This window comes from Oncorhynchus tshawytscha, linkage group LG08 (genome assembly GCF_018296145.1).
Source record: "Oncorhynchus tshawytscha isolate Ot180627B linkage group LG08, Otsh_v2.0, whole genome shotgun sequence".
Lineage (NCBI taxonomy): Eukaryota > Metazoa > Chordata > Actinopteri > Salmoniformes > Salmonidae > Oncorhynchus > Oncorhynchus tshawytscha.
In genome coordinates this window covers 85473886-85496503 of record NC_056436.1, presented here as the reverse complement: position 1 = coordinate 85496503, position 22618 = coordinate 85473886, and the positions used below count along the sequence as shown (strand labels likewise).

General features: G+C 43.1%; 1 protein-coding gene across 2 annotated transcripts in view; it reads right to left on the bottom strand.

Moving 5' to 3' along the window:
- LOC112255864 (synaptopodin) overlaps positions 1–22618 on the bottom strand; it is a 71002-nt gene that overhangs the window by 36169 nt on the left and 12215 nt on the right. The window contains exons 1-3 of one of the 2 annotated variants that reach the window (XM_042326136.1): positions 21571–21733; positions 13702–14027; positions 12064–13232 (exon numbers count right to left, since the gene is read on the bottom strand). In XM_042326136.1, coding sequence (XP_042182070.1) covers positions 12064–12268 — 205 coding nt within the window. In that variant the 5' untranslated portion in view covers positions 12269–13232; positions 13702–14027; positions 21571–21733. Of the gene's footprint in view, positions 1–12063; positions 13233–13701; positions 14028–21570; positions 21734–22618 lie in introns of those variants that run through there. The other variant, XM_042326135.1, reaches the window with a different exon arrangement.

Genomic DNA, 22618 nt, shown 5'->3' with positions numbered 1-22618 from the left:
GAGAAGTGGTTTATCCATACATCTCCGTTTTTGTTGTTGATTGTTTAGAGTTTTCCCATTTTCCCAGAAGTGGTTCTATGGATTGATCTGAGTTCTGACGAGCTGTTCCTTCTTTTTCCGTAGTGTATTTCTGTATTGTTTTAGTGATCCACCATAGCGAAGGCGTAGACTCAGGTTTTCTGGTTCTCTATGTTTTTGGTTGGATAAGTTTCTCAATTTCTTTCTTACGTTTTTGCAATCTTCATCAAAAGATTTGTCATTGTTGTTAATTTTCTTAGGTTGTCTGCTTGACATTTTTAGATTTGATAGGGAAGCTGAGAGTTCAAATATTCTGTTTATATTTTCTCCTGCTAAGTGTAGAACTTCACTATTACAGTGGAACATTTTGTCCAGGAAATTGTTTAGAAGGGATTGAATATGTTGTTGCCTAATTGTGTTTTTGGTAGATTTCCACACTACTTTCCTTCCATCTATAGCTTTTCATAATATTATTCAGTTCCTTTGACTTTGATGCCTCATGATTGAGCATAGCTCTGTTCAAGTAGAGTGTCAGTGGACTGACTTTGAACACTCTAAGAGACTCTGGGTTGAGGTCAGTGAAAAAGTAGTCTACAGTACTACTGCCAAGAGATGAGCTATAGGTGTACCTACAATAGGAGTCCCCTCGAAGCAGACCGTTGTCTATGTACAGCGTCCGACACAGCTGCAGGAGTTGTGATCTATTTATGTTGTCGTAGTTGTGTTAAGGGGGCATACGGGGGAGGGAATGCTGTCACCTCCAGGTATGTGTTTGTCCCCCTGTGTGCTGAGGGTGTAAGGTTCTTGTCCAGTTTTGGCATTTAGGTTGCCACAGCTCTAGTACATGTCCCTGGGCCTGGAAATTGTTTTTCTCCCCCTCTAGGATGGAGAAGCTGTCATTGTTAAAGTATGGGGATTCTATTGGGGGGATATAGGTAGCACACATAAGGACATTTGTCTCTTTTGAGATAATTTCCTTATTAAGTTCTAGCCAGATGTAAAATGTTCCTGTTTTGACTAATTTAATAGAGTGGGTTAGGTCTGCTCTTTACCAAATTAGCATACCCCCTGAGTCTCTTCCCTGTTTCACACCTGGTAGTTGGGACTAACAGCTGTCTGTAACCTAGAGGGCAACCAGTGGGTCCATCTGCTCTATGCCACCCACCTGGTGGTTTGGTGGATGGGACTAACAGCTGCTGTAACCTAGAGGGCAACCAGTGGGTCCGTCTCCTCTATACCACCCACCTGGTAGTGTGGTGGATGTGACTAACAGCTGTCTGTAACCTAGAGGGTTACAACAACCAGTGGGTCTGTCTCCTTTATACCATGTTTCTTGTAGGATGACAATGTCTGTATTTCCAATTTCTTTGATGAAGTCTGGGTTCCTGCTCTTTTGGCCAAAGGCAGAAGACCTCAGGCCTTGTATATTCCAGGATTTGATAGTAAAAGCTTTGTGTTCCATAGCGTCTAGTGTTGTTTTTGTGTGGTTTAGGCTCGGACCCTCACAATTGGTGTGAGCAGAATATGTTGAGCATCTGATACGTAACTCTTAGGTTGCAGGATGGGGCTTGTGGTGGGTGTAATAGTGGGTGTTGGGACTGTTGCCCTGCTCACGGCCTGGGAATATGTCCTGCTGTCATGTTGAGGTCCTTGCCGCAGGGGCGGGGCGCATGGGGTGGGGAGAAGGGGCATAGGTCTGATATGGGGGGCCTATATAGTGTGTGGCCAGGGTTTGCTTGGCATGGGTTCTCTCGGTGCAGGTCCTTCAGGGGGGGTTTCGCAGGTCTAGGAGGGTGTTTCGCTAGTCTGGGCGGGGTATCCGTTGGGATTGCTGTCTTGTAGAGGTGGACCTGGTCATAAAGGCTGTTCAAGTCCTGGGTGGAGTGGTGGTCCAGGTAGACATCAGGTTTTGAGGCACAGTATCGCGAAATGCTTGCATTCACCCACTGTATGGAGGCAAGGTGGAAATCTTTCTGTGGTATCAGGGCAGAGATAACCACTTGTGCGTTGGGGAAAGTGGAAGAAGCTTTTTCAATCACTCCCTTGAGTGCTTTGGCCACCCTTTCCTGCTGGGCCGTTAAGTCATTTGTGCCCATGTTAATTATGATGTGGCTGGAGGCCCCTAGTCTGACTCAATGATGAAGTTTGCAGATGACACAACAGTTGTAGGCCTGATTACCAACAATGATGATACAGTCTACAGGGAGGAGGTGAGGGCCCTGGAAAATACCCTTCCCTCAACGTCAACAAAATGAAGGAGCTGATCGTGGACTTCAGGAAACAGCAGAGAGAACATGCCCCTATCCACATCGATGGGACTGCAGTGGAGAAGGTGAAATGGTTCAAGATCCTCTGTGTACACATCACTGACAATCTGAAATGGTCAACCACACAGACAGCGTGGTGAAGAAGGTGCATCAGCGTCTCTTCAACCTCAGGAGGCTGAAGAAATTTGACGTGGCCCCTAAGACCCTAACACACTTTTACAGATGCACAATTGGGAGTATCCTGTCGGCCGGATAACCGCCTGGTATGGCAAATGCACCGCCCTCAACCACAGGGCTCTCCAGAGGGTGGTGCGGTCTGCCCAACGCATCACCGGGGGCACACTGCCTGCCCTCCAGAACATCTACAGCACCCGATGTCACAGGAAGCCCAAAAAGATAATCAAGGACAACAACCACCCGAGCCACTGCCTGTTCACCCCGCTACCATCCAGAAGGCAAGGTCAGTGCAGGTGCATCAAAGCTTGGACGGAGACACTGAAAAACAGCTTCTATCTCAAGGCCATCAGACAGTTAAATAGCCATCACTAGCCGGCTACCACCTGGTTACTCAACCCTGCACCTTAGAGGCTGCTGCCCTATAGACATAGACATGGAATCACTGGTCACTTTAATAACGGAACACTCCTCACTTTAATAATTTTTACATACTGCTTTACTCATGTCACATGTATATACTGTATTCTATTCTACTGTATTCTAGTCAATGCCACTCCAACATTGCTCGTCCATATATTTATATATATTTTAATTCCTTTTTTAAATCATTATTTTACTTTTAAACACCCAGAAAAGGCTACTCTCCTTGATGTTATCCTCACAAATAATCCTGATAGGTATCAGTCTGATCTTTTCTGTAATGACCTTAGTGAACTCTGTTTTACAGCCTGTGTTTGTAATGGCTGCTCAGAAACGATCTGAAACGATCTGTCCTGATTTGATCCCCTCTGTCGAAGATGCTTGGACCTTCTTTTTTTATTTTTTAAGTGGTATTGTTAACAAACATACCCCCATAAAGAAAATGAGAACTAAAAACAGGTTCAGCCCCTGGTTCAACCGTGATCTTGCAGAGTTACTCCACCTCAAGAATTGCTTTTGGTGAAAGGCTCGGGACACACATACTCAGGCTGACTGGCTCTCTTTCAGCCAAATGAGAAATAAATGAACTCAAGCTATCCGGAAGGCCAAAGATAGTTACTTTAAGGAGCAGTACTCTCTCTGTGGGTTTAACCGGAAAATGGTTAAAGACCTGGAGAATAAACCCTCCTCCTCACAGCTGCCCATGTCCCTTAAGGTTGATGATGTGGTTGTTACTGACAAGGAGCACATGGCTGAGCTCTTTAATCACCACTTGATTAAGTCAGGATTCTTATTTGACTCAGCCATGCCTCCTTGCCCGTCCAGCATTTCCTCATCTCCCACCCCTTCTAATGTGACTATCCTCGATGCTTCTCCTTCTTTTTCCCCTGCCCCGCTACAAAGTTTCTCCCTGTAGGCAGTCACTGAGTCCGAGGTGCTAAAGAAGCTCCTGAAACTTGAGGCCAAAAAACCATCTGAGTCAAAAGTGTTGGAAAACTTGTCAATAATCAACTGACTGTCTTTCTTGATGTCTATACCATTCTCTCTGGTATGCAATCTGTTTTTCACTCAGGTTATGGATGTGTCACTGCAACCTTAAAGGTCCTCAATGATGCCACCATTGCCCTATATTCTAAGCAATGTTGTTATTATTATTGACTTGGCCAAAGCTTTTGATACGGTAGACCATTCCCTTCTTATGAGCCTGCTAAAGAGTATTGGTGTCTCTGAGGGGTCTTTGGCCTGGTTTGCTAATTACCTCTCTCAAAGAGTGCAGTGTATAAAGTCAGAAAATCTGCTGTCTCAGCCACTACACCAAGGGAGTACCCCAAGGCTCAATCCTAGGCCCCACACTCTTCACAATTTACATCAACAACATAGCTCAGGCAGTAGGAAGCTCTCTCATCCATTTATATACAGATGATACAGTCTTATACTCAGCTGGCCCCTCCCCGGATTTTGTGTTAAATGCTCTACAACAAAGCTTTCTTAGTGCCCAACAAGCTTTCTCTACCCTTAACCTTGTTCTGAACACCTCCAAAACAAAGGTCATGTGGTTTGGTAAGAAGAATGCCCCTCTTCCCACAGGTGTGATTACTACCTCTGAGGGTTTAGAGCTTCAGGTAGTCACCTCCTACAAGTACTTGGGAGTATGGCTAGATGGTACACTGTACTTCTCTCAGCACAAATCAAATCTGCAGGCTAAAGTTAAATCTAGACTTGGTTTCCTCTATTGTAATCGCTCCTTTTTCACCCCAGCTGCCAAACTAACCCTGATTCAGATGACCATCCTACCCATGCTAGATTACAGAGACATATTTTATAGATCGGCATGTAAGGGTGCTCTCGAGCGGCTAGATGTTCTTTACCATTCGGCCATCAGATTTGCCACCAGTGCTCCTTATAGGACACCACTGCACTCTATACTGCTATGTAGACCCACTGGTTGATGCACATTTATAAAACCCTCTTAGGCCTCACTCCCCCCTATCTGAGATATCTACTGCAGCCCTCATCTTCCAAATACAACACCAATTCTGCCAGTCACATTCTGTAAAAGGTCGCCAAAGCACACACATCTCGCGGGTCGCTCGTCTTTTCAGTTCGCTGCAGCTAGCGACTGGAACGAGCTGCAACAAAAACTCAAACTGGACACTGGGAGGTGACCACCCTCATCTGCAGGACAGTTTGAAGAGGTGTGATCAGACTCATTCAGGATGTGGGAGTCGTCACAGAGACAGATCTTTTCCTGATGTGCTCTCTCTCTTTGATCCCGCAAAAGTCCTGCTGGAGCTGCATGAGGATGTCCTGTATGATTACTGTCTGTCCCAGACTTGTACACATTGACAGAGGTTGTTACAATTTCCTAAATGTCTAGTATTCTGAGTTTCCACCCTGGGCCAATACCCTCTCTCTTGACATAGGGGTAGTGTGTTCTAATAGCACTGTGCCATGCCAGGGGATGGTCTGGTTAATATAGCACCATGCCAGGGGATGGTCTGGTTAATATAGCACCATGCTAGGGGATGGTCTGGTTAATATAGCACCATGCCAGGGGATGGTCTGGTTAATATAGCACCATGCCAGGGGAGGGTCTGGTTAATATAGCACCATGCCAGGGGATGGTCTGGTTAATATAGCACCATGCCAGGGGATGGTCTGGTTAATATAGCACCATGCCAGGGGATGGTCTGGTTAATATAGCACCGTGCCAGGGGATGGTCTGGTTAATATAGCACCATGCCAGGGGATGGTCTGGTTAATATAGCACCATGCCAGGGGATGGTCTGGTTAATATAGCACCATGCCAGGGGATGGTCTGGTTAATATAGCACCATGCCAGGGGATGGTCTGGTTAATATAGCACCTGGTTAATATAGCCAGGGGATGGTCTGGTTAATATAGCACTGTGCCAGGGGATGGTCTGGTTAATATAGCACTGTGCCAGGGGATGGTCTGGTTAATATAGCACTGTGCCAGGGGATGGTCTGGTTAATATAGCACCATGCCAGGGGATGGTCTGGTTAATATAGCACCATGCCAGGGGATGGTCTGGTTAATATAGCACCATGCCAGGGGATGGTCTGGTTAATATAGCACCATGCCAGGGGATGGTCTGGTTAATATAGCACCATGCCAGGGGATGGTCTGGTTAATATAGCACCATGCCAGGGGATGGTCTGGTTAATATAGCACCATGCCAGGGGATGGTCTGGTTAAGATAACACCATGCCAGGGGATGGTCTGGTTAATATAGCACCATGCCAGGGGATGGTCTGTGTGGGAAATGATGTTGCTTACTTTCCCCTCTTTGTAGCGGTCAGAGAAAAGTGTACCGGGATTGTCCTTGAGGAGTTTTTTTGTTTTTGTACTTTTGAATCTCTCCTGTCATGTTTAGGCTCAAGAATTTCCACACCTCTCACTTCACACTTCAGCGCTAATTGAAGTTGCAGCCAGGTCAGTTCTGTCCTAGCAGCTTGGTAACTTTGTAGCCTTATTTATGAAGCTTTATAGAATAAAATTACCTGGAGATTATTGTCTTTAACTTTTTGGCTTCAGAAGTAGATTCAGACTGAACATTACTCACTCAGTTTAGTGTTGGATGGTATTTCCAGGTTCCGTTGTGTTTCTTCTGCAGGTTTTGGTTTGTGAGATGTTTTTTCTTGATTGGCCTCGGTAGTAATAGTCCATTCAGGTCATTTTGTCCTCGGTAGTAATAGTCCATTCAGGTCATTTTGTCCTCGGTAGTAATAGTCCATTCAGGTCATTTTATCCTCGGTAGTAAAAGTCCATTCAGGTCATTTTGTCCTCAGTAGTAATAGTCCATTCAGGTCATTTTATCCTCGGTAGTAATAGTCCATTCAGGTCATTTTGTCCTCGGTAGTAATAGTCCATTCAGGTCATTTTGTCCTCGGTAGTAATAGTCCATTCAGGTCATTTTGTCCTCGGTAGTAATAGTCCATTCAGGTCATTTTGTCCTCGGTAGTAATAGTCCATTCAGGTCATTTTGTAAGTAATAGTCCATTCAGGTCATTTTGTCCTCGGTAGTAATAGTCCATTCAGGTCCATTCATTCAGGTCATTTTGTCATTTTGTCCTCGGTAGTAATAGTCCATTCAGGTCATTTTGTCCTCGGTAGTAATAGTCCATTCAGGTCATTTTGTCCTCGGTAGTAATAGTCCATTCAGGTCATTTTGTCCTCGGTAGTAATAGTCCATTCAGGTCATTTTGTCCTCGGTAGTAAAAGTCCATTCAGGTCATTTTGTCCAAAATCAAGGTTTTAGGTATGACATGTGATTTGATGTTGAGGTTAGTATCCTGTATAAGTCATTGATGTTGAGGTTAGTATCCTGTATAAGTCATTGATGTTGAGGTTAGTATCCTGTATAAGTCATTGATGTTGAGGTTAGTATCCTGTATAAGTCATTGTGAGAAAGAAAAATCAGGTTTATCTACATTTATCCATCTATATTTATATAATTTTTGCAGAAGATCTCAGGAGCCCATGAACTCACTACCTCCCTCTTTCTGGTCTGGGCTAGCTGACATTCCCTCTCTCCGTCTGTCCTCTGTGAACCCCAGATAACTTATTTCTGGACTCCCCTGCATGGAGGGACAAGACCTTCTGCTCTCCTCCAGCAGAGACACAACTTGGCCCCTGACAATGAGGCTCCCTCCCTTAGTTGTTACTTCACTCTCACTCCGATCTGACCTGTGTCTTTCACTCTCTCAATTCAATCAATTCTAAAGGGCTTCCTTGGCATGAGAAAACATCATGTCTTTCTCTCGTGGCCTCAATTGTCAACGGTACGTGCGCACAAAAACTTCTTTCAACCTTGTGTGTGACAGTTTTCTGTTATTTATAAATGTTTAAACTTGACGAGATAGTGTGCACATCTCCACGTAAATCTCAGACCATACATACAACTTCTAGAGGGATCAATTGTATTGCAAGTAAATATTGTAATTTTGAGGGAAATTGAGATGTTTGATGCACAGGACTTCTAATAATGGTTGGCCAATGAAATCATAATCATAATCATACAAATAATCATATTACAGGACATGTCTTTTATTATGAAGGACTGAATCATAATCATATTACAGGACATGTCTTTTATTATGAAGGACTGAATCATAATCATATTACAGGACATGTCTTTTATTATGAAGGACTGAATCATAATCATATTACAGGACATGTCTTTTATTATGAAGGACTGAATCATAATCGTATTACAGAACATGTCTTTTATTATGAAGGACTGAATCATAATCGTATTACAGGACATGTCTTTTTATTATGAAGGACTGAATCATAATCATATTACAGGACATGTCTTTTACTATGAAGGACTGAATCATAATCGCATTACAGAACATGTCTTTTATTATGAAGGACTGAATCATTATCGTATTACAGAACATGTCTTTTATTATGAAGGACTGAATCATAATCGCATTACAGAACATGTCTTTTATTATGAAGGACTGAATCATTATCGTATTACAGAACATGTCTTTTATTATGAAGGACTGAATCATAATCGCATTACAGAACATGTCTTTCCTTATCTGACATGAATGGTTTATTCCCACTACACATAAAATATTAGGCCACCATTTATCCATCCCTCATTTAATAGCCAAACATGTTTGAAAGTAAATAAACCGGTAGCCTATTTAATATATTTGACAGTATTGGTAGGCTACAGTATTGCTGTGTGATAGGAGCTCAGCATCATTGCCTAGTTCATATATTTGACACTATTGGTAGGCTACAGTATTGCTGTGTGATAGGAGCTCAGTGTCGAAGACTATAACAAGGCAGGAGATAGAAACACAATCACTGATAAATAAAATATTCAACAACAATTAATATTTTCCATAGATGTGTGATGTCCCTAGGCTCCCACACAGACGAATAGGACACAGCCACTCTCCAAATCTGAATAGGACTCAGCCTCTCTCCAAATCCGAATAGGACTCAGCCTCTCTCCAAATCCGAATAGGACTCAGCCTCTCTCCAAATCCGAATAGGACTCAGCCTCTCTCAAATCCGAATAGGACTCAGCCCCTCTCCAAATCCGAATAGGACTCAGCCTCTCTCCAAATCCGAATAGGACTCAGCCTCTCTCCAAATCCGAATAGGACTCAGCCCCTCTCCAAATCCGAATAGGACTCAGCCCCTCTCCAAATACGAATAGGACTCAGCCTCTCTCCAAATCTGAATAGGACTCAGCCTCTCTCCAAATCCGAATAGGACTCAGCCTCTCTCCAAATCCGAATAGGACTCAGCCTCTCTCCAAATCCGAATAGGACTCAGCCTCTCTCCAAATCCGAATAGGACTCAGCCTCTCTCCAAATCCGAATAGGACTCAGCCTCTCTCCAAATCTGAATAGGACTCAGCCCCTCTCCAAATCCCAATGGAAAACAGTCTACTAAACACAGGGTTAAAAATCGCCAGATGCATTGTTTGCATGTACTATAATATGTATTATATTTATTCTCCAATTTGGTGAACTACAGACTTTAATTGAATGACTGCATCTGCTAACTATAGATTGTTACAGAGTCATTTGGCCTACATTTTCTGATGTGTTTCCCAATTACTGCACAACAACGTCTTGTAAATCTGTAGTTAGTTCATCTGTTCCGACGATATTAGGTTTACTGCTTCAGCTCAGTATAGTAGGCTAATCTGTATCGCAGTTGTGTACACGCACACACACACACGCGCACACACGCACACACGTGCGCACACGCACACACACGCACACACACGCACACACACACGCACACACACACACACGCGCACACACACACACACACACACACACACACACACACACACACACACACACTGTCTGAGGGGTTTTCCATGTTGCTCTCTAAGGAGTTTTTCCTTCATCACTGACGTGTTTACCTCCCGCTCTGTCACACAAGTAGCGACTCCAACTATGGCAGGATAATGATCTGGAAAGAACTTATTATGAAGTCTCAGCTCAGTCCATTATGGTCTGGACTGGTACTGGGTATGAAGTCTCAGCTCAGTCCATTATGGTCTGGACTGGTACTGGGTATGAAGTCTCAGCTCAGTCCATTATGGTCTGGACTGGTACTGGGTATGAAGTCTCAGCTCAGTCCATTATGGTCTGGACTGGTACTGGGTATGAAGTCTCAGCTCAGTCCATTATGGTCTGGACTGGTACTGGGTATGAAGTCTCAGCTCAGTCCATTATGGTCTGGACTGGTACTGGGTATGAAGTCTCAGCTCAGTCCGTTATGGTCTGGACTGGTACTGGGTATGAAGTCTCAGCTCAGTCCATTATGGTCTGGACTGGTACTGGGTATGAAGTCTCAGCTCAGTCCATTATGGTCTGGACTGGTACTGGGTATGAAGTCTCAGCTCAGTCCGTTATGGTCTGGACTGGTACTGGGTATGAAGTCTCAGCTCAGTCCATTATGGTCTGGACTGGTACTGGGTATGAAGTCTCAGCTCAGTCCATTATGGTCTGGACTGGTACTGGGTATGAAGTCTCAGCTCAGTCCATTATGGTCTGGACTGGTACTGGGTATGAAGTCTCAGCTCAGTCCATTATGGTCTGGACTGGTACTGGGTATGAAGTCTCAGCTCAGTCCGTTATGGTCTGGACTGGTACTGGGTATGAAGTCTCAGCTCAGTCCGTTATGGTCTGGACTGGTACTGGGTATGAAGTCTCAGCTCAGTCCGTTATGGTCTGGACTGGTACTGGGTATGAAGTCTCAGCTCAGTCCGTTATGGTCTGGACTGGTACTGGGTATGAAGTCTTTCTGAGTTTGCCCTTTAGGTTGGGATGCAGGATTGCCTTTCCATCTCAGAGGTGTCTAGTTGCTGTATATGTGTTTGTGTCTGTGCGTGTGTGTGTGTGTGTGTGTGTGTGTGTGTGTGTGTGTGTGTGTGTGTGTGTGTGTGTGTGTGTGTGTGTGTGTGTGTGTGTGTGTGTGTGTGTGTGTGTGTGTGTGTGTGTCATGGTAGCCAGTCTGCGTTTTTATTGCAGGGAAACAGATGTTTCTTTGAACATTTAACCATCTCTGACATAACATGGAGTATAATCTCCCAGAAGTAATATCCCATGTCATTTGGTCGGCTGTGTGATCAGCTTCTGTGTTCATACGTGTTAAAAATGGAGAGTTCCGACCTCCCGAGTGGCGCAGCGGTCTAAAGGCATTGCATCGTAGTGCTAGAGGCTCCACCACAGACCCGGGTTCGTTCCCGGGCTGTATCACAACCGGCCGTGATCGGGAGTCCCTTGGCCCAGCATCGTCAGGGTTAGGGGAAGGTTTGGCCAGAGGGGGGAGGGCTCATCGCGCTCTAGCAACTCTTTGTGGCAGGCCGGGCGCCTGCAGGCTGACCTCGGTCTTCAGGTGAACGGTGTTTCCTCCGACACATTGGTTCTTCCGGGTTAAACGGGCGGGTGTTAAGAGCGCGGTTTTGGTGGGTCATGTTTCAGAGGACACATGACTCGACCTTTGCCTTCCGATCCCATTGGGAAGTTGCAGCGACAAGACAAGATCGAAATTGGATAGAAAAAGGTGGTACATTTAAAATATATATATATAATAATAGTAATAATAATAATACAAGTATTAATAATATTAATAAAGATATTAATAATAGTAATACTAATATTAACAATAATATTAATAATATTAATAATAATAATAATAATAACAGTAATAATAATAATAATAACAATAATAATAATAATAGCAATAATAATAATAGTAATAATCATCATAATAATATTATTAATAATAGTAATACTAATATTAATAATACCAGTAATAATAATACTAATACTACTACTAATAATAATATTAATAATATTAATAATAATAGTATTAATAATGATAATAATATTAATAATAATAGTATTAATAATAATGATACTAATAATAATAACAATAATAATAATAATAATAATAATAATTAGAACAAATTGAGGGTTCCGGAAAAATCTACGTCTCCACTCTCGCAAAAGGAAATTCTCTGCCACTTTAAACTACTGCATCTCAGAGTCCCTTCAGTGTACTTTCATCTTGTTCCACATTCCCTCCTGCTGCTGCCCTGTGGCAGGTCAGAAACCCAGCAGGTAACTAGAAGACAAAACCACGTAAATAGAATAAACATCAAACTTACTGGTTTTCCGAGTCAGCTGATTGGTGGAGGTTGATGTCACCTGTCCTTTGATCGCTTTGTAGTCCCGCCTTTCCGAAGATGCGTCACTCTGTCTTTTGCCGGTGTCCGTGTTCACGCCATGCACCCTCTGAAGGGGCTTCCTCCCTCCACCTGGGCTCCAGCTTACCCCTCTCCTCACGGACATATAACCCCTCTCCGTCTCCATCTCTCTGTTGCTCTGCTGGAGCCTCTCTTGGTCTCCTCTGGTTTGCTCCACAGTTTCTGTCTCTTCTTCTACCCAGACCGTCTGCAGCCCTCCCTGGTTTGGTCTGTATGTCAGTTTGAGGATCACCGTTTGTGGAGGGTTCAGAGTAAGTTCTGACAGTCCTCTTTTGGAGCGAGTGGAGCAAAAGTGAATCACCAGTGGGGATAAGGAGAATCTTAGCTATCCATGTTGCTTCTCCTGCTGCTGGACACCTCGTCCCCCAGACTTCCTTCAGTATTCCTCCTTAAGGTTTTCCTTTAGTCCTGTAGCTAGCTAGCAAGGAGGGAGGGTGACGGATGGGAGAACAGGACCAGAAACAGTATCAGGGATGTCCCAGGAGACTAAAGCAGGCTGGGAGCTCCACAGACACACAGCACACTGGATCAGTTCCCATGGACCACAGCCAAGACGCTTTAACAATAACGATGTGCTCTACTTCAAATCTCCAGCTAAAGGAGAAAGGCTGAGAAACCATCAAACATTTCTGTTTCTGTTTGTGTCTGTCTTGCCTCCCTCTAAATCTTTATTTTTCTGCAAAACCCAGACGATTATTTTCTCTTCCTTCCCCTTTCTTCCAAACATTCTTTCTTTCCTTTCTTAGTCCAGCCACCCAAACATGCCTGTTGACTGTATTGCAATCTCTCCCTGACAGATTATTTTTCTTGCGGAGAAAGCGAGCAGCTCTTTAGACTCAACAATGCCAAAGAGGGGGTGACCGGGGTGGCCGTGTGTTTCAAAGCTTCCTGTCGTTTGGTTCGGACGGAGTGAGAAACAACATTTCCCTCTAGAAAAGGTCACTCCTAAGAGCAGCTACGAGTTTCAGAGACGCCACTGGCCGATACGTCAGCGATATCTTTTCTTTCTTTCTCTTTTATTATTCTCATCCATCCATCCAGGAGTCAATGCTGGGAGTCACGTTTTAGTCCTGACGGATATTGGAGAGAGAGATGTACAGTATGTTACCATTATACATTACCATTATATCAATACATTACCATTATAACAATACATTGTCATTATATCCATACATTACCATTATATCAATACATTGTCATTATATCCATACATTACCATTATATCCATACATTACCATTATATCAATACATTACCACTATATCAATACATTGCCATTATATCCATACATTACCATTATATCAATACATTGTCATTATATCCATACATTACCATTATATCCATACATTACCATTATATCAATACATTACCACTATATCAATACATTGCCATTATATCCATACATTACCATTATATCAATACATTACCATTATATCAATACATTGCCATTATATCCATACATTACCATTATATCAATACATTACCATTATATCAATACATTGTCATTATATCCATACATTACCATTATACCCATACATTACCTTTATATCCGTACTGAGCTGAGGCCCAGGCAGCAGAGTTCTCAGTCTGATCCCTCTGCAATTCCAGCTGTCAGTTGGTTTATTTAGGTTGTTTTTAGAGGAGATAACAATGTCTATGTTAAGGGAAGTTAGTTGTTTATACAGTCTGGGATGATACTTCAACTGGTGATCTGTCTCTCCAGTCCCTATTGAAGGAGGGTACGGTAGAACGTGGTGCTGTAGAATTCAGGAAGAGTCAAGTTGTTGTTGTTGTCGTTGTTGTTGTTGTCATGAGAGGCTGATCTCCATTGGTTCTGTCTCCAAGCCCGAGCAGTGTCCACGTCCACCTGAAAGACGGGACAAAAATAATTATAAGAAGAAGAAGATCTGTAAACTGAATTAATTTCTACTCTCTCTGACTCACTGATGTATTCATCTATAAACTGAATTAATTTCTACTCTCTGACTCACTGAGGTATTCATCTGTAAACTGAATTAATTTCTACTCTCTCTGACTCACTGATGTATTCATCTATAAACTGAATTAATTTCTACCCTCCCTTACTCACTGATGTATTCAGTGTGAGAAGGACCCACAGGCTCAAAACACGGTTATATCTATAATTTTTATATGATGGATGGTCAGTCCTTGCATCCATAGCTCTGTCTATTAATCTGAGTGGTTACACTTCTCCAGGCCCATTTGTATCCAAAACAGGGGCAGGGAAACACACTGTTATTGTTTCAACTGCTGATTGCCACTTTAAAAATGCAACTTTTCTCTCTGCCCTGTGGCAAAATGTGTAGAATCGCAGGAAATTAGCTTTAAAACAGCAACATTTTCTCTCAGCCTCATGACCAAAATGTGTAGAATAGCATGAGATTATAGATAAAAACTGCACATTTTTCTCTTTTGCCCCGTGACAAAAATGTGTAGAATAGCAGGAAGTGAGGAGAGGGCCTTGCTCGAACCTGGTGGGGAGTGGGCCACTGATAACACCTACTTGATACAGAAAGAAGAGTGCCATCCAATGTTCCTATTTACTCTAACGGGTGGCCCCCAAAAAAATATAGATCTTTAAGCCACGCCTCTAGTAAGCCACTCCTCCACTCCAGGGTTCTTCCAAGAACCAGTTGCTACTTTGAACTATTAAAGGTTTCTCTAATTACCCCTCAACTAACCAATGATGCAAATATGAACCATTGACTAGCAATGGTTCAATGAGGATCTCTAGGGTTCCTCCAGTCACCACTGATTCAATGCGTGTAGGAAATCATCCAAAAAAGAACTGTAAAGTTCAGTTTTGAGTCAAAAACAAAGTCTGACATTTTTTACAGTTTTGGAAGGGGGACACTGGGAGTGGTTTTTGGTTTCTACATCTTCAGCTAATATACTCTAATATACTGTAATGTGTTTGTCTGGTTCTCTACCAGTCTAATGCTTTGTGGTGAGCTCTTCTGTGTTGACAAATGTTGTAAATATTGTAACTCTACGCAAATTATAGAGACAGCAAGACACCCCCAAAAAACTAAAAATGGGACACACACACAGAGAGCGAGAGAGAAGGAAACAGGAAAAGCTTTAATAAGAGTTGTGAACGTGAGGAAGGATAACCCCAGTGTTCTCCTACAGGTGAAAGGTCAGGACTCATTAATGTCAGGAAATCTCACTACACGACTAAAGCTGCCAGCTTTTAGCTTTATCTCTATCTGCCTCTATTAGCTTTATCTCTATCTGCCTCTATTAGCTTTATCTCTGTCTGCCTCTATTAGCTTTATCTCTATCTACCTCTATTACCTTTATCTCTGTCTGCCTCTATTAGCTTTATCTCTGTCTGCCTCTATTAACTTTATCTCTGTCTGCCTGTATTAGCTTTATCTCTGTCTGCCTCTATTAACTTTATCTCTGTCTGCCTCTATTAGCTTTATCTCTGTCTGCCTCTATTAGCTTTCTCTGTCTGTCTCTATTAACTTTATCTCTGTCTGCCTGTATTCACTTTATCTCTGTCTGCCTCTATTAACTTTATCTCTGTCTACCTCTATTAGCTTTATCTATGTCTGCCTCTAGTAACTTTATTTCTGTCTGCCTGTATTAGCTTTATCTCTGTCTGCCTCTATTAGCTTTAGCTATGTCTGCCTCTGTTAACTTTATCTCTGTCTGCCACTTAACTTTATCTCTGTCTGCCTCTATTAACTTTATCTCTGTCTGCCTCTATTAACTTTCTCTGTCTGCCTCTATTAGCTTTATCTCTGTGTGTCTCTAACTTTATCTCTGTCTGCCTCTATTAGCTTTCGCTGTCTGCCTCTATGAAATTTCTCTGTCTGCCTCTATTAGCTTTATCTCTGTCTACGTCTATTAGCTTTATCTCTGTCTGCCTCTATTAGCTTTATCTCTGTCTGCCTCTATTAGCTTTATCTCTGTCTACGTCTATTAGCTTTCTCTCTGTCTGCCTCTATTAGCTTTATCTCTGTCTGCCTCTATTAGCTTTCTCTGTCTGCCTCTATTAGCTTTCTCTGTCTGCCTCTATTAGCTTTCTCTCTGTCTGCCTCTATTAGCTTTATCTATATCTGCCTCTATTAGCTTTATCTCTGTCTGCCTCTATTAGCTTTATCTCTGTCTGCCTCTATTTGCTTTCTCTCTGTCTGCCTCTATTAGCTTTCTCTCTGTCTGCCTCTATTAGCTTTATCTCTGTCTGCACTATTAGCTTTACCTCTGTCTGCCTCTATTAGCTTTCTCTCTGTCTGCCTCTATTAACTTTATCTCTGTCTGCCTCTATTAACTTTCTCTGTCTGCCTCTATTAGCTTTATCTCTGTCTAACTCTATTAGCTTTATCTATGTCTGCCTCTATTAACTTTATCTCTGTGTGCCTCTAACTTTATCTCTGTCTGCCTCTATTAGCTTTCTCTGTCTGCCTCTGTGAAATTTCTCTGTCTGCCTCTATTAGCTTTATCTATGTCTGCCACTTAACTTTATCTCTGTCTGCCTCTATTAGCTTTATCTCTGTCTACGTCTATTAGCTTTATCTCTGTCTGCCTCTATTAGCTTTATCTCTGTCTGCCTCTATTAGCTTTCTCTGTCTGCCTCTATTAGCTTTCTCTCTGTCTGCCTCTATTAGCTTTATCTATATCTGCCTCTATTAGCTTTATCTCTGTCTGCCTCTATTTGCATTCTCTCTGTCTGCCTCTATTAACTTTATCTCTGTCTGCCGCTAGTAGCTTTATCTCTGTCTGCCTCTATTAGCTTTATCTCTGTCTGCACTATTAGCTTTACCTCTGTCTGCCTCTATTAGCTTTCTCTCTGTCTGCCTCTATTAGCATTACCTCTGTCTGCCTCTATTAGCTTTATCTCTGTCTGCCTCTATTAGCTTTCTCTGTCTGCCTCTATTAACTTTATCTCTGTCTGCCTGTATTAGCTTTATCTCTGTCTGCCTCTACTAACTTTATCTCTGTCTACCTCTATTAGCTTTATCTATGTCTGCCTCTATTAACTTTATCTCTGTCTGCCTCTATTAACTTTCTCTGTCTGCCTCTATTAGCTTTATCTCTGTCTCCCTCTATTAGCTTTATCTATATCTACCTCTATTAGCTTTCTCTCTGTCTGCCTCTATTAGCTTTCTCTCTGTCTGCCTCTATTTGCATTCTCTCTGTCTGCCTCTATTAACTTTATCTCTGTCTGCCTCTATTAGCTTTATCTATGTCTGCCACTTAACTTTATCTCTGTCTGCCTCTATTAACTTTCTCTGTCTGCCTCTATTAGCTTTATCTCTGTCTCCCTCTATTAGCTTTATCTATATCTGCCTCTATTAGCTTTCTCTCTGTCTGCCTCTATTAGCTTTCTCTCTGTCTGCCTCTATTTGCTTTCTCTCTGTCTGCCTCTATTAGCTTTATCTATGTCTGCCACTTAACTTTATCTCTGTCTGCCTCTATTAACTTTCTCTGTCTGCCTCTATTAGCTTTATCTCTGTCTACGTCTATTAGCTTTATCTCTGTCTCCCTCTATTAGCTTTATCTATATCTGCCTCTATTAGCTTTCTCTCTGTCTGCCTCTATTAGCTTTATCTCTGTCTGCCTCTATTTGCATTCTCTCTGTCTGCCTCTATTAGCTTTCTCTCTGTCTGCCTCTATTAGCTTTCTCTCTGTCTGCCTCTATTAGCTTTACCTCTGTCTGCCTCTATTAGCTTTATCTCTATCTGCCTCTATTAGCTTTATCTCTGTCTGCCTCTATTAGGTGGTGAGAGATAAAAACATATTGTATTGTATTACACTCAGGCGCTGACAAGGTTAATGTGGATTAATGATGACATGCTTGATGTCTCAGTCTATAAAGGATTACATTAGACAAGGAGGGATGAACCTGTGTGTGTGTGTGGTGTGTGTGTGTGTGTGTGTGTGTGTGTGTGTGTGCGTGCGTGCGTGCGTGTGTGCGTGTGTGTGTGTGTGTGTGTGTGTGTGTGTGTGTGTGTGTAAAGATCTGAACTGTTGTTTGGGTTTCCCGGTTGGTATTCTGTATATGGCGAAGGAGTGACGTGTTCAGGACCTTTTCAATCGTCTGAGATCGAAGACTATTTCTAGTGATCAGGCTGGTTTAAATAGTTTCATCGTCTGATGATATACAGGAATGTTTTCAGATCAGTCTGGCTCCTTACTGAACTGATCCTCTACATAATGTATTACTGATAGAGACAGATAACACAGTGCAACAGAACCTCTTCATGTGGACCACCATAGTCCCTGTGCCCAAGAACTCTAAGGTAACCTGCCTAAATGACTACCGACCAGTAGCACTCACATCTGTAGCCATGAAGTGCTTTGAAAGGCTGGTCATGGCTCACATCAACACCATTATCCCAGAAACCCTAGACCCACTCCAATTTGCATACCTCCCCAACAAATCCACAGATGATGCAATCTCAATTGCGCTCAACACTGCCCTTTCCCACCTGGACAAAAGGAACACCTATGTGAGAATGCTTTTCATTGACAACAGCTCAGTGTTCAAAACCATAGTGCCCTCAAAGCTTTTCACTAAGCTAAGGACCCTGGGACTAAACACCTCCCTCTGCAACTGGATCCTAGACTTCCTGACGGGCCACCCCCATGTGGAAAGGGTAGGTAACATCACATCCGCCATGCTGATCCTCAACACGGGGGCCCCTCCAGAGTGCGTGCTCAGTCCTCTCCTGTACTCCCTGTTCACTCATGACTGCACGGCCAGGCACGACTCCAACACCATCATCAAGTTTGCTGATGACACAACAGTGGCAGGCCTGATCACCGACAACAATGACACAGCCTATAGGGAAGGAGGTCAGAGACCTGGCAGTGTGGTGCCAGGACAACAGACAACAACCTCTACCTCAACGTGTTCAAGACAAAGGAGATGATTGTGGACTACAGGAGAAAGAGTACCGAGCACGCCCCATTTTAGACGGGGCGGTAGTTTAGCAGGTTGAGAGCTTTAAGTTCCTTGGTGTCCACATCACAATCAAACTATCATGGTCCAAACATACTAAGACAGTCATGAAGAGGGCACGACAAAGCCTTTTCCCCCCGAGGAGACTGAAAATATTTGGCATGGGTCCTCAGATCCTCAAAAGGTTCTACCGCTGCACCATCGAGAGCATGTTGCATGCTGCCTGGTATGGCAACTGCTCGGCCTCCGACCGCAAGGTACTACAGAGGGTAGTGCGTACGGCCCAGTACATCACTGGGGCCAAGTTTCCTGCCATCCAGGACCTCTATATCAGGCGGTGTCAGAGGAAGGCACTAAAACTTGTCAAAGACTCCAGCCACCCAAGTCATAGACTGTTCTCTCTGCTACCGCACGGAAAGCAGTACTGGAGTTCCAAGTCTAGGTCCTAGAGGCTTCTAAACAGCTTCTACCCTCAAGCCATAAGACTGATGAACATCTAATCACAGGCCTACCCAGACCCCTCTTTTACGCTACTGTTACTCTCTGTTAATTATCTGTGCATAGTCACTTTAACTCTACCTATATGTACATATTACCTCAATTACCTCGACTAACCGGTGCCCCCGCACATTGCCTCTGTACCGTAACACCCTGTATATAGCCTCCACATTGACTCTGTACCGGTACCCCCTGTATATAGCCTCCACATTGACTCTGTACCGGTACCCCCTGTATATAGCCTCCACATTGACTCTGTACCGTAACACCCTGTATATAGCCTCCACATTGACTCTGTACCATAACACCCTGTATATAGCCTCCACATTGACTCTGTACCGTAACACCCTGTATATAGCCTCCACATTGACTCTGTACCGTAACACCCTGTATATAGCCTCCACATTGACTCTGTACCATAACACCCTGTATAAAGCCTCACTACTGTTATTTTACTGCTGTTCTTTAATTATTTGTTACTTCCTTTTTCTATTTTTTCTTTTTTCTTAACTTCTTATTAAAGCACTGTTGGTTAAGGGCTTGTAAGCATTTCACTGTGTCTATAATGCTTATAGCATTTCACTGTGTCTATAATGCTTATAGCATTTCACTGTGTCTATAATGCTATAAGCATTTCACTGTGTCTATAATGCTATAAGCATTTCACTGTGTCTATAATGCTATAAGCATTTCACTGTGTCTATAATGCTATAAGCATTTCACTGTGTCTATAATGCTATAAGCATTTCACTGTGTCTATAATGCTATAAGCATTTCACTGTGTCTATAATGCTATAAGCATTTCACTGTGTCTATAATGCTATAAGCATTTCACTGTGTCTATAATGCTATAAGCATTTCACTGTGTCATGACTTCTGCCGAAGTCGGTTCCTCTCCTTGTTCAGGCGGTGTTCGGCGGTCAACGTCACCGGTCTACTGGCCATCGCCGATCCATTTTTAATTTTCCATTTGTTTTGTCTTGTTTTCCCACACACCTGGTTTTCATTCCCTCGTTACGTGTTGTGTATTTAACCCTCTGTTCCCCCCCCTGTCTTTGTGTGGTATTATTTATTGTAAATGCTTGTGTACATGTTGACTGGTGCGCGACGGGTTTTGTACCCATGTCTTGTTATTCTTTATGCCGTTGGTTTTGCTATTAAACTGCTTTGGATATTACTTAGTTCTGCTCTCCTGCGTCTGACTTCCCTGCCACCGGTTACGCGCCCCTTACAGACTGTAAGGTCTACACTTGTTGTATTCGGAGCTTGTGACAAGTAAAATTTGATTTGAAAACACAGTGGAACAGAACCTCTTCATAATGTATTACTGGTAGAGACAGATAACACAGTGGAACAGAAGCTATTCATCAGACCAGCCTGTTTTGTCTTTGTCCCAAATGACATCCTTTATTCCCTATAGTCCACTTAAAGGTCTCTGGTCAAACGTAGTGCACTTCTGTCTGTCTATAGGTGGAAAGGGTGTGATTTGGGCCGCACTCCATCTGTCCACCACCGTACTGCTTTCTCTTTGTTCCCGTAATGTGACCGCAGGGAGAGGAGAAAAGAAAAGCTCCAGACAAAACGCAGGTGTGCGTACTAGTTGTGGAGGTATAGCTGCCGGGTAGAAGAAGTCCACTGTTCTGCATTGACATGAAGAGGTTGGTTAACCTCTGCTGTTTGAATCACATGCAGACATCTGGTTTGAGTTTGAAGGACTAACTTTGATTAGTTAGTTCAACTAAAGCCTGACGCCTTTGGGTTTTCACAGTCAGGATTTAGACTGATGTTATAAATACAACGCCCACTCTGGTTGAACTTGTATGTTGCTTCAGAAATACCCAGGGTGTAGAAATACAATTAAAAACAGCTAATGAATTACATTAACATTCTGATCAGACGTTTTCAACAGTAACAGAGCAGACGACCAACAGACACAAACAGAGCAGAATATAATCAGTTCACAGAATCACATACATACCCTGTTCAGAGAGCTGGCTTGGTCTCCCAGGCCTTACACAGGATACCATTAAGGAAGAGGTGGGTAGCCGCATGGGCCAGACTCCTGTCAACAAGTGGTAGACTTGTCTACATTAGACTGGGTCAGAGAGAGAGAGAGAGAAGAGAGAGAAGGGGGAGAGAGAGAGAGAGACAGAAAGAGAGAGAACGAGAGAGAGAAAGAGACAGAAAGAGAGAGAGAACGAGAGAGAGAGAGAGAGAATGAGAGAGAGAGAGGAGAGGGAGAAGAGAGAGAGAATGAGAGAGAGAGAACGAGAGGGAGAAGACAGAGAGAAAGAGACAAGAGAGAGAGAGAACAAGAGAGAAAGAGAGAGAGAGAACGAGAGAGAACGAGGGGGAGAAGAGAGAGAGAAAGTGAGGGAGAGGAGAGAGAAGGGAGAGAGAGAGACAGACAGACAGAAAGAGAAAGAGGGAGAAATAGGGAGAAGAGAGAGAGAGGGGATAGAGAAAGACAGAAAGAAAGAACGAGAGAGAGAAGGAGAGGGAGAAGAGAGAGAGAGAGAGAGAGAAGATAGAGACGAGAGGGGGAGAGAGAGACAGAAAGAGAGAGAGAAAGAGACAGAGAGAGTATCCCATCCCTGATCAGACTTGTCGGATTGTTGTGTTTGTGAGTCACGTTCAACGTGATAGTCAAGTCACACAGACAACAAAGAACAGTGTTGTTTTCCATGACCCCCTAACGACCCCAAAACAAAGACAATCGGCCCCAAACCCATAAACACGCTGGCACGCACAGAGGTATACACAGAACAGTGGTGGAAAAAAGTACCCAAAAGTATAGATACCCCTGTCGGCCGGATCACCACCTGGTATGGCAAATGCACCGTCCACAACCACAGGGCTCTCCAGCGGGAGGTGCGGTCTGCCCAACGCATCATCGGGGGATTCTATTCTACTGTATTCTATTCTACTGTATTTATTCTACTGTATTCTATTCTACTGTATTCTATTCTACTGTATTTTATTCTACTGTATTTTATTCTACTGTATTCTATTCTACTGTATTTATT